We start from the raw sequence: 13,170 nt of genomic DNA on the forward strand, positions 1-13,170 counted from the left end.
ACATATTGATATTACTTGCAAAAATACAACTTAATGGTAGCATTCAAATTTTGTTTTACACGACATATTGTGATTTCGATATTAGGCTATTTATGATATTTTTAAAAGTTATTTTCAGTCTAAATGTAAAAGTAAAGGACCTCATCGTGATATTTTGATCATATAAGGCGCTATATAAATGATCATTATATCATTTTCAAAACCCGATACCCACAAATTATTACATGTGTATCGCATTCAATGTTTTAAAATTAAGAATTCGACATGACAAAGATTTAAAAACAAAAGAACATTATTCACTTGCAACAGAGGGTATCATTTGAGAAAATCAAATTTAGCTGTCACATTTCGGTTGGTTTTCTTCTCTACAGCTTTTACTGTCAGATGGGTGTCAGAAAATATCGTGTACACCGTAACTTCTGCGTGCGGGTCGGAGGGAAGAGTGATGGTAAGGTCGCCCAAAAAGGAACAAGTGTCGTCTGTCACAGACGTTGGATATTTAGAGGTAGAGGTGTACATCATTAAGATCATTGATTTTTGGTCAGGCGAAACTTTGGTGTAGGTTTTAGTAACATTGTTTTTTCCTACTTCTACTGTTTGTCCAATTTCTACTAGCTTATCAAAATATCCTACTTCACTATTTCCATCTTGAATAGTTCTGTTGAACGGGATATTTCTGCCGGAGTTCACAATGCTTCTCACAGCCATAAAACCATAAGTATATTTGCATACTCGTGATTTTACGGTCAATGGAGCATGACCATAGATCACTGCTCCTTTCAGGATCGCTAAGGACGGTTGATCAGGAATAACTATGCGTTTGTCGGTGATGGCGTCTGTAATGGCTTTCTTTAGCACTTGAGATTCGGAAAATCCTCCCACAAGCAGCAATGTAGACACATCTCGGGATCCGTTTTCATTAAATAGTTCTTTCAGTTTGCCCGTAACATTGTCTATGGAAACAGAAAATAAACTTTTGAAGAGTTCGGATTGAACTATCAGTCTCCCTGATGTCCATTCTAACTGACCTCTCATATTTGACTGTTCAATGACATCCGATAATTCTTCTTTTGTCTCGTCCTCAAATAACTTAATCAGGGACACAGGAACTTTAAGTACAACTTCATCGTTGTTTTCAAGAGAAACGAACTGTTTCTTGATTTCAAACTCGCTCATCATGTCCAGATAGTCACAGAATTTTTCTTCTTTAAACTTAGTCAAAATTGGTGCTCCTAACAGCTTAATGATTAGATTTAGGAAAGAGCTGTTGACTTGCATCCCTCCCCAGTCTCCTCCAACAGGTGCGTGTATTTCTTCAAGTGACATGTTCTCTCTAACTTTATGTGTAACAATGTCTGCAGTGCCCCCTATGAACAACAATAATAAAGAAAATAGCTTGTTGATTCACCACTTCTGAAAGACTTATACATGTAATATCGACATTGTGTTTGTATCCTTTGATTATTTGATTTATTATTCAATACAAACTGAGAATGAGTTACAAGTACCTCCCATGTCTAACACTGTGTATAATGTACCAGGAATGACGATTTTCCTCCCGTCCGGACTTTGGTTGTGCATAGACGAACAGCATAAAGAAGCGGCTTCCGGTTCCAAGGCCAAAAGGAACTTGTCCTCTTGCAGACCTGCCTGTCAGTCAGATGGTACAATGAATACCAATAAATAGATAAATAAAACAAAATATACATGTAGATAGATACATGAAAGGCGAAGATAACGAACAGTGGTCAATCTCATAAATCCCACAAGGAATACAAAATAAAGAATTTGGCAAACACAGACCCCTGGACATACCAGAGGTGGGATCAGGTACCTAGGAGGAGTAAGCATCTCCTGTCGACCAGTCACACCCGCTTTGAGCCCTATGTCTTGATCAGGTAAACGGACTAATCTGTAGTCAAAATCAGTGTGCCAACAACGACCTAACAATCGGTATGAAACACGTCAAATAGCATTTGACTCATTGATAGTTTATATGGGCAAACGAAATCGTTATAACGACCATCGAATTGCGAAATTCTTACTTTAAACAAGACTGTTGAAAATCCTGTAACATCAACTTGTTTGTCGATAGACTGCCTCGATTTAAAAACTGATCATACGCAGAACAAGCTCTAGTGTACTGAATCAGCTGAGAGATATAAACACCATGGATATGCAAGTGATAATGGAATATTGCTACATAAATATGGGAAGTTGACAATGGAGAAGTTGAAATCATCCCGTTTGTTATAAAGTTGAGTTGTTAGTATGCCGTTGATATTCATTTTCAATAAAATATCTAAGTACGAAGCAGATGTGGAGGACTCTATCGTGTCTTTTATCTCGAGTTCACAGGGTATATCGAATCAATATATGAATGAAAATGATTATTGTTAATAGATAAAACGTTGTCAATATATCTCTAAATGTCGAGTTAAAGGCGACAACAAGAGATTTTTTCTTATGCAGAAGCTTTTGAATAAACTCTGCTTTATAAGAATACAAAAACAGGCCAGCTAACAAAGGAGCACAATTCGTGCCCATGGGAATTCCAACAGTGTTGGAAGATCTGATTACCAAAGATGATAGATAGATAGATAGATAGATAGAGATAAATAGATAGAAATTGTCAGGTTTCTCACTGAGCTATTCCTGGCCTTTGTAGTTTAGTTCTGGTGCTAGTTTGTTTCTTTTTATTAAATTTATTTCATTGTAAATATTCTATCGTCCTGAAGGAGGGACAGATTATCCCAAAAATTTTATACAGTATGAGAGAGAGAGGGGGGGGGGGTAAAAAGAAAAAGATTTTAAAAAAGGAACACGAAGTCGTGTTTATTTTCTTTTCTTTTTTTTCTTTTTTTTTTTTTATCTTTTTAAATATACTTTTACTGATCATTGCGAAAAGTAATTTTCAATGACCCCTGTAATCAGTTCATTAAACTGGAATCGCTAGATAATATCGTATACAAATATAGAAGCAAATACTCTGATTGCAGCTTTTTTCATGAACTCCTTGGCATGATCTGTCCATATTGCAGGAACAGTCAGAACCCAGCGTGTCTGTTCAAAGGCTTCTTTCTTGTCCTTCATTCCTTGCTCCACCAAAACTCCCAGAAGGTGGTCCTTTAGGAACTGGATAGAGTTGCTAAACACGTCTACAGCGTTCATTGGTTTACCTCTTTCGTCCTCTAGGACTGAGTCCAGCGTGAGACGATCCCTGGTTCTCTGTCAATAGTTCAAGTACTTTATTAAGTTTAAGCAAGAAAACAATTCATGGACACGATTTGAATTTTATTTTCCCAGTTTTTAATGTTTAGAATGATTAACTAAGGTATTTCTGCTGGTCAGCAAGAATTTGAATGTCAGTTGTCGAGATACATGGGAGATAAAGAGCTCACAATTCTTTGTTATGTAAACAAGGCTCGTGCCGTGTTTTTGTTTACATCGATTTAAAATCCTAGTAAACGTTTCATTTAAAGCAATTTTTTCCCCTTCAATTTACAAGTTAATTCTGAATACAATCAAATAGTTTCTAGTGTTTGACACGTCTCATTTTGTTTTAAACATTCTAATTTCTATATCAGACAATCTATATGTAAACAAAAACATGGCATGAGCCTTGTTTACACAACAAAGAATTGTGAGTGTTGTATCTTACTTGTAACTCAACATCAGATATTAAATTTTGGTTGATCATTAGAAAAACTTAAGTTTAAGCATTGTAAACAATAAAAATGAAAAAACAATTTGAAAATTGTCAGCTCAACTCATGTCCATGTCCTTTAATAGCATTGTAATAGAAAAACTTCACTTTTTTTTTAATGACAATCACAAAAGGGTTTTAAAAACTAACGTCGAGTTTGTATTAATTGTTGTTGAATTTGTCCGGGGATTTATAACTGCACGTACAAACCCCAGCATTCACTCTACTCACCTCTGTTTGTTTCTGATGAAGGCGCATTTTGAAATTCCTGAAAAAGTACCAAGATTCATGCTTATTCCTCAGTACAAGGTTCGTGTACTTCTTCTCTGCCTCGAATCCAAACGAGTGAAATTTCTTGTTGTCATCAAACAAAACTGCAGTGGGTGTCTTCATGAATTTATCGCACGTACCCGACCCTGTTCTCCAGGAACTTGTCTTAATGACCGGAGGTTGATGTTTGAAATCATTTTTGGAAGAAAAGGCATATCCGGAGTACGTTGTTCCGAAATCGATCGCCGCCACTATTTTAAATTCGCTCATACTTGCCATCGCTATCGTATAACCGAAAGAGGAAGTGAAATACTTAAATACGGCACACCGATTGTGTAAAAAATCTATATTTTAATCAAAGATAGATAGGTAGGTAGCAGTACACGACACGAGTTTTATGCGTGTTCCACGCAACGCGGCGGAACAAATTTGCCCCAAACACGGTGGACCTTTAAAATTGTCGGCACCTTTGAAGTCCTATTTTTCCGCGCGAGCTAGACATTGAAGTCCACGGAGGATCTCCGTGGATGCCACCGCGCATCTCCGTGGATGTCACCTGTACCTCCGTCGATGCCACCGTGTACCTCCGTGTGATAAAACAAAGAAATAATTTCCGAAATGATTCACCCCAAAAACCTTTTCACTTAGCCAGCATGCATGCCCCCACCCCATTACTTATTTAGAAATTAGCTATCAATCATTCAATTCTTGTAATTGTCGTTTAATGATACGTTGGTGTTTTCGGTACATATCCGTATGTAGACTTCCCTGCAGACGTTCACACCTTTTTATGAAACGCCCAAATTCTCGACATCCTGTATATAATAACACCTGTGTTATTCCTACCACTCGTCGGTACATTGTTTCACGGCACGTGCAGCACAATTTCACCAAATAAAAGAAGGGTCATGAACAACGACAATCACATGCCAGTAATTTCAATTTGATAAATAGCAGTTCAAAGAAATGTGTACCATAAGCAATGGTTTATTTTTACGTAAAGTTTTCATTGTAATTAGGAATATGTGATTAAGGTCAGATATATACATGTACATGTTTACATTGGAGATGAATTTCATTATGTACTCCATTGTGATGCAATGTGAGCAAAGAATCAAATTTTTATCACCTAAACAAATAAATATTAAGAATATCTTTACTTTTAAACAAACCTTTAGAAAACTCCGTACTTTCATTAAGAAAATAATAAAATAAAATGTGCTCCCCTACCTAGAATGCCCATACTTCACATTAATAATAACACGTTTTTTTAAGTTAGTTTTTTTTTCTAACTTGATAAATACTTTATTACACGCATGTATTATTTACTAAATGTATATATAACATCTTTTTGTCTTTATATTTTTGTATACCATTGCATAATGGTGATGAGATCCAACAAATTGAATTGAGTACATGTAGTCTTGAAATATCACAAAGTATAGAGTTGACAACGATTGAAATAAAAATGCAGACGACGTTTTCTCGTCTATTCAGTGACTCACAAACTTGCGCGTCTTCTAAATGAAAGTTGTAAAACAAACGTACTAGGTTTTGGTCAATTATAACATAATACGGGGGTAAAATTCATCTCATCTCCGCTAGCAATGGGTTTTCAGTCAACTTTGCCTTCGTGGACAAATAATCTCGGCTAGCGAAGATGGAAAAAAAGAAGCCTAGATAGTCCGCTTGCATTAACATGTATTATGAAGGTGAAATCGAAGAATTATCCAGTAAATCCAATGATGTTGCAGTACATATAGCATGTATTTATTTTATTTTATTTTTGACTGAGAAGGAGATAGACAGCTAAGCACGTAACATCGTTTTAGAAGGGGGGGGGGGGGGGGGGGCTCATCCATTAGTCCTAACCCGTACCAGCCCAAAAATTTAACATGTAAAGAAAACAAAATGGGAAATAAAAAACAATATCAGAATGAAAGGGGATGGATAATTAATCAGAAAGAAATTGTACTTTCAAGATTTATATTGAGCGTATCAAACTTCCCGTATCTGCATACATTCATGAATATTATAATCAATGATTGATAATCTTGCTTTCATTATCTAATGCATCTAAAGATTAAATTAAACTAGTTCATGAAAAAAAGACTAATATCAATATAAACAGAAATGACTTAACGATTATTTGCTTTTATTCATATACGCTATCGATTACTAAAATTTCATTATCTAATGCATCTAAAGATTAAATTAAAGATTTTAATAATTGATAGCGTATATGAATAAAAGCAAATAATCGTTACGTCATTTCTGTTTATATTGATATTAGTCTTTTTTTCATGAACTAGTTGCATTTGACACCGAGGATTTACATCCTTAAATATTGATTACAGGCACGTAGAATCGGAGAGGGTGTAATTTGAAAACTTGAAAGTTAAGGATGTAGCCTTGTAGCTTGTAGCGACCTACCCACTGCACGATTTAAGAAATTGAAGTCGGAAGGGGGAATTGAGACAGTTTCAGATTACTAACAACCCCCCCCCCCCCCCTACACACACGCTCCCAATTTAAGGTTATTTACGCACCATTTTTGTTGTTATTTTATTGCTTGTCAAGAAATTTACACAACTTAACCGGCAACATACCCCTTCTGATACATTGAAAAACATAAGTAATGTTAGCGCGGGGCTCTATAAAGTTCAATCTGCAGTTTGGTCATACTTCGCCATTCAATTAACTTATTCAAAATTAAAAAAAAAAAAATGTTTGTCGGGTTAGCGGTACTATGATGTATGACTATAACAATGACCTGTGTATAACTTGTACATTCCATGCATATTCGAAGGGGTTTTCGCCTCAGTAGAACAATGGGGGTCAGCTAATCCGTGTATTTGAAATCAACAGAAGTGTTTGGCTTCTTGCGGAAAGAGTGAAATATATTGGGTCGGCGCAAAATACCCGTGATCTTAGACTAGATCTGATATCGCGCCGACCGAATATATTTCACACTTTTCTTACGAAGTCAAAATCCAAACTAGCTAACCGTAATTTAGTTATAATGTGACAAAGATCCTAGGAATTTGCATGGTATATACTTATTATACAAAAATCATTGCATTATCCAGACACTCCCGATGAACATTTTTTGTTATGAAAATCTCTACCAAAGTACATCGAATATAAGTCTCGGTCAAATGTAATTAACTCGGGATTTTAAAAATAAATCATTCGATGGTTTGTATTTTTGCTTCTATTAATTAAGTAATAAATTAATTCCAAATTGTTAATAATCGACAATGCTAATTTCTATATTGGATCAAGTTATATTTGTCAAGATGCATATTAGCACAATATGATGAAAGTAATTATGTTAAACAGCGCATTTGTCAGAGAGAGAGAGAGAGAGAGAGAGAGAGAGCACATCGGTAATTATTAAACATCCCTATCACATGTTGTACATGTATGTTTTTCATTTACTGAATATACTAATTCGCATTCAAAACAGGAATTGCTTGCAAGTACGCATTATTTAAACATAGAATTTAAGAATATTTTAATGAAGAAAGAAGACTATAGTGTTTGGTATCGTTGGAATTGGCTCAAAATGCTGAAAAACAATATCAGTATCAGGAGGGAAAATATTGACACTTTTTTTCTTTTATTAAAATTCCATCCTTATCTTGATTATTTGGCCTGCGGCACATTTTCCCATCTCCCGCAAGGCGCCCGTGGCCAGAACAAAGCTCTTAGCAGCTGTGTGTATTCGCAAATAACACACACCGTGGAACACGGAGGACACGGTGTATCTCCGTGGATTTTCCACCGTGGTCATTCCACGGTGGGGTGTATAAAACTCGTGTCGTGTACTGTAGATGGACAGATAGATTGCATTTGATGTGTGATATGTATACATTTCAAAATAAAACAAACCAAAACAGTAAAAAAAAAAAATAATAATAAAAAGAATTTGTAAGGTGAACCTACATATTTTTAATACAATCAGACTAAAAGGGCAATTTAAAATTTAAAGATCCAGGGGTGTAGTATTCCATAGTTTTACAGCATTAGATGGTAAAGGTATACAAAATCTAAAGATACAGAGAAGTGATTCACTTCGATACTTCAAAACAACAGACAAAACATTTAATTGCCTTGCTGCCTTTTGACATATAATATACATGTATTTGTAATATGCGTGTTGATGGTAATGCCCCGTAATTTTACCCCATCTTCACATGAAATATTCATTCTATCTAAATTAACACGAACAATGTTTTTATTTTGTATTTTGTTGCCAATAGAGATATAGCTTGAAACCTTTGCTCGAATTTGTTGGAAGCGAACCATTTTATCAGAGATCTGACGTCATTGTGAAGAACTGCTACGACTCGTTTCATTCTGATCAAGTATTATCGTATGCATAATTGTAGATTGTATTTATGTACAAAAAGGAACGAATCGTTAATGAATATGTGGAGAAGTAAAGAACTAAGTATAGATCTTTGTCGGCTGCCCTTAAGGAGGAATGTCACATCGTCACAATGGCTGACTTCTTTTTCAAACATGAACGAAAAATCATATATCAACAATACTTGTATATTCCTTGCTGGGTAGCTCAATAGGTTAACGTGTCGACTGCTGATCTGTACATCTATTGTAGGTTGGAGTCTAGCGGGTTTTATTTCGTCTAAAACTGTATTTTTTAACTAAAGGTATTCAACACACTGTGTTCTTTGTGGTAGGCAACTATAAGTATGCCCTGTGGTGGTTGGAAAGACCATTGGCCTTGAAATTTAGAAGCAGTTCATAAGAAAGGAAGTCAAATGTCTTATAGAAATCCGTTCATCCGAAGCTTTTTTCCCGCTCTTTAATCGCTTGTAATAAAGTTGACCGAGATGTTACTTAAAATAGATTAAAGACTTTTTTTTAATGTTAACTGTGTTTCTATTGCACTTTCAAAGATTTTGGAGACTGTTGGGTTGATTGATTGAATTTTCTACTCATATTTAGACATCACCAGCTGAAGGTGAAGTGCCACAAATTTATACGTAATGGTTATCTTCTAGCATCCGAGTAATATTCACATTATCAAATAGATGGGCGGTCTTCTCTCACGAGTGCGCGGATAATGTGAATTTTACTCGGATGCTAGAAGATAACCGACTTGTCACATATTTCAAAAGCTTCTCATTTTACATTTATTGAACCATACATTCAAAACAATGGTAGATTGCCATAGATGCATGTGTATATAAAATTTAATACGCTTTACCCGTAAAACAGCAAAACTAACTTAACGAAAATTGATTATCCCTGTCAGTATCAATCACATATTGGTGGCTTCATAAATAATTTTTCAGGAATTTAATTCTATACATGTATTTTGTACAAATGTTTTAAGAAAACATGTATAACACAAAGATTAAAGTAGGAAAAGGATTAAGACTTGCATTAGCAAACTCTTTATAAAATGAGAGAGAGAGAGAGAGAGAGATATTGAGATTTAACATTACTGACTGGGGGGAAAAACACGGTCACAGGTATGTGTATATCTGTTACATAACAATTCCTGTCTGCTTCAACGTCCATCATCAATCGGTTCGCTCTCTCTCATTTGATAAAGAGTTTGCTAATGCAAGTCTTTAGTCCTTTTCCCACTTTAATATTTGTGTTATACAGCCACCAATATGTGATAGATACTGCCAGGGATAATCAGTTTTCGTTAGTTAGCGCTCAATGCCGAATCAGTGAGGGTTCTTATCGTGCCAACGTCTATCGTGACACGAGACACGTTTTTAAGGTCATATCCGAAAGACCCGTGATTCTCACTTCTAAATGCTGAGTGTTTGGCGAAGGAGCAATCACTACCTATTTTAACGTCTTACGTTTAAGGAGGTATGCTACACCAGAGAAATTTGATGTGGATGAAAAGGGGAGGATATGTACAACAATATTTTGAAGTTGAAAATTTTCAAATTTACTTTATTTTGTCAAAAAATACAGTTTTAATAGAAAGTAATCTGGAAAAAAATTAAAACCCCTGCTGGACTCGAACCTGCGACCTACATCTCAGCAGTCGGTATTCAAACCTACTGAGCTACTCGGCTAGGTATTGAAATTGAAAAGGAAAAGTCAAATATTGCTGATATCGATTTTTTCAGCCATGTTTTTACAGGAAGTCAGCCATTATGACGATGTAGAGTACTACCTTAATGCGGCTTTGGCACGAGAGGGGCACGAACTCATGACCTCCCGGTTACAATGCGAACGCTCTACCACTGAGCTACCGCGACTGGTTTGTATAATTGATATTCTCTAATGCACTATTTTTCTACACCTGTTGCCTTTTGTTAACTTTATTCTATTGATGATGGCCTCGTTAAACCTACGGGGGCGAGTCAATAAGTAACCAGCCTATCCCATTTCCGAGACCGAGACGGTCACGATTTCCATGCCTTGTTTCAATACATGTTTTACGTAAAAGTAAGATCAAATGAAGAGAAATCTTCGTCACAGAACCCAACCAATGAAATCAATGTTTCAAAATAAACCCCACCCATTAGTGTGTCACAATAGTGTCATACCCGAGTTGACGGTTTTGATTAGGGAGACACTGTACAAATCGAGCACAATTCCCGTGAAAATCAAACACGCATACTTTCAAAATGGACATTCAATGATCAATCAAGTCGGGTTTTGTTGGATGTGAAGGAAATTGATTTTGCCATACTAGGAGAGTGGGATGGAGAAAATTTTAAAGCCACCAATTGATGAACATTCCTACTCAAAGTGTGTACCACAATGTGGCAAATAACGGTCGCTTTTCTGCACCCTTGAGTTCGGAGGAAATCGCCAAGAAAGTGAAATATGGCTATCAAGTTGTGGAAGGATTTGGCGGAGAACAGAAACTTGCAAATTTTAACCCATTTGGAGAGAGATTCTATTCCAGCAGACCCGAAGGATCAAATGCACGAAATGTTCGATTTATTGGCTTCAACGCTTCATTTCTGCGAAATAAATCACATTAAATGGAGATACTTACCCGCCCAATACACTAACCCACATTTCATCGTCCATACAGAGATATCTGCGTGTGGAGTACAAAATGTTTGTCAGTTCCGAAAAGTGTTTTCTTAAAAAACTTATTCACAAAGGCGATCCAAAAAAAAAAAAAAAAAAAAAAAAAAAAATTACAGTCGGAATTTGAATTTTAAAAATGTGAATTACAAATACGATTGCATTAACTGGAATTTTTGTCTTTATATGGTGTATCAATGCTTGTTTTGGTTTATTCTGCAAAATCAAAAAAGTAACGCCCATTTTACAGTTTCTTGCAAAATGAACCAATCAAACACGCTTCAGTAGCTGAAAAATAGTACGATTCTTCACCACGAAGAATCAATTCTTTGCGAGATTTCTGGGTGTTTGATTGGCTGAAAAAGTGGGTTATGTTCTAAACCTGGGTACAAATTTGCACGCGTATCGAGTAATTCTTTAATAAGATATTGAATGTCAAACATGGCTAGTGATGCAAAGGCATGCATTTCGCCCATTGGATGCCACCGACGAAGAAATTTGTAAGAAAGTTCGGGATCTGGTATAGGCGAATTCAGGTGGAAGAAATAGCGCAGGCATTAGGCATTTCACATGGTAGCGTTTCAGCAATCTTACATGATCGTTTAGGTATGCGCAAGCTAACAGCCCGTTGGGTCCCCAAATCTCTTAGCGATGAGCAAATGGCAATTATAGCACGAGTATGCAGCGCCTTGTTGAAGCGTTTTAGGTCAAAAGATGATTTTCATTTGCGTCTAGTGACTGTAGATGAGACTTGGGTTCATCAATATGAGCCAGAGAATAAAGCTCAGAGTCGTCAGTGGGTAGGTCCTGGGTCCCCGAGGCCAAAAAAGTTCAAGACGCAACCATCTGCTAGCAAGGTGATGGCCACAGTAATTTGGGACGCAAAAGACGTTATCATGTTGGACTTTTTACCCAAGAGAAGTACAATAACTGGAGTGTACTATGCAAACTTGCTAGACCAGCTGAGAACCACCATCCGTGAAAAACGCCGAGGTAAACTCTCTAAAGGTGTTTTGCTGCAACAGGACAACGCGAGAGTCCACACTTGCAATGGATGCTGTAAAGCGAAACGGGCATGAAATAATACCACATCCTGCCTTATTCGCCTGACCTAGCGACTTCTTCCTATTCCCAAACTTGAAAAAGGATATCCGTGGACGTTATTTCCGGTCTGACGAAGAATTCGTGACGGCAGTTGAGGAGTGGGTCAATGGAACGGACGCTGACTTTTCAGTTCTAGGCTGATGGCACTTGAACACCGTTGGTCTAAGTGCATCACACTAGAGGGCAATTGCATCGAAAAAGAAGAGGTGGATCTCAACTGGAAAAAAAGTTAGGCTGGTTACTTATTGACTCGCCCTCGTAAGACGTAATCATAAGCAGCGATTGCTCCTTCGCCCAACGCTCGAAGCATTTAGAAGCTTTCAGATATGACCTTAAAAACGGAGGTCCCACATCGCGGCAGGCGTTTGCACTATAAAGAACATACAATACCAATGATGACTGTTTTAAGCTTGATAGTTTGTAACCCCAAACACCCATTTCGCATATTTTTGTACAAGTGGCATGATAGGTAGATTTTTTTTCAAATGTTCATTCCCTATAACTTGTAATATATAGAACAATATGGTATATACACATTGTGATCAGATTATTACATGTAACCTAGTAAACCATTCAGCTATCATCTTTGCTAGCCAGAGAGGGCTAAAATAGGCTATGCCTCACAGTGCTGCCCAATCCCTTTCACTTTTTGTGAATAAAATTATAAATTAAAATTTTTTGCAAGCCAAGGACTCTCATCTTTACAGAAAAGTGAAGCTGCTCACCTATTACAGGGAAGTGAAGCTGCTCACCTATTACAGAAAAGTGAAGCTGCTCACCTATTACAGGGAAGTGAAGCTGCTAACCTATTACAGGGAAGTGAAGCTGCTCACCTGTTACAGGAAAGTGTAGCTGCTCACCTATTACAGGGAGGTGAAGCTGCTCACCTATTACAGGGAGCGAAGCTGCTCACCTATTACAGGGAGTGAAGCTGCTCACCTATTACAGGAAAGTGAAGCTGCTCACCTATTACAGGGAAGTGAAGCTGCTCACCTATTACAGGGAAGTGAAGCTGCTCACCTATTACAGAAAAGTGAAGCTGCTCACCT

General features: G+C 36.8%; 1 protein-coding gene across 1 annotated transcript; it reads right to left on the reverse strand.

Annotated features, from left to right (window-relative positions):
• Positions 1-37: 37 nt before the first annotated feature.
• LOC125680757 (heat shock 70 kDa protein 12A-like) lies at positions 38-4,296 on the reverse strand. Its single transcript, XM_048920518.2, has 4 exons — positions 3,938-4,296; positions 2,989-3,228; positions 1,509-1,650; positions 38-1,367 (listed from the first exon to the last, which is right to left on the reverse strand). The coding sequence occupies exons 1-4, from the start codon at positions 4,253-4,255 to the stop codon at positions 316-318; spliced, it is 1,752 nt and encodes a 583-aa protein (XP_048776475.2). The 5' UTR covers positions 4,256-4,296; the 3' UTR covers positions 38-315.
• Between the last annotated feature and the right edge of the window lie 8,874 nt (positions 4,297-13,170).

This window comes from Ostrea edulis, chromosome 2 (assembly GCF_947568905.1).
Source record: "Ostrea edulis chromosome 2, xbOstEdul1.1, whole genome shotgun sequence".
Classification (NCBI taxonomy): Eukaryota; Metazoa; Mollusca; class Bivalvia; order Ostreida; family Ostreidae; genus Ostrea; species Ostrea edulis.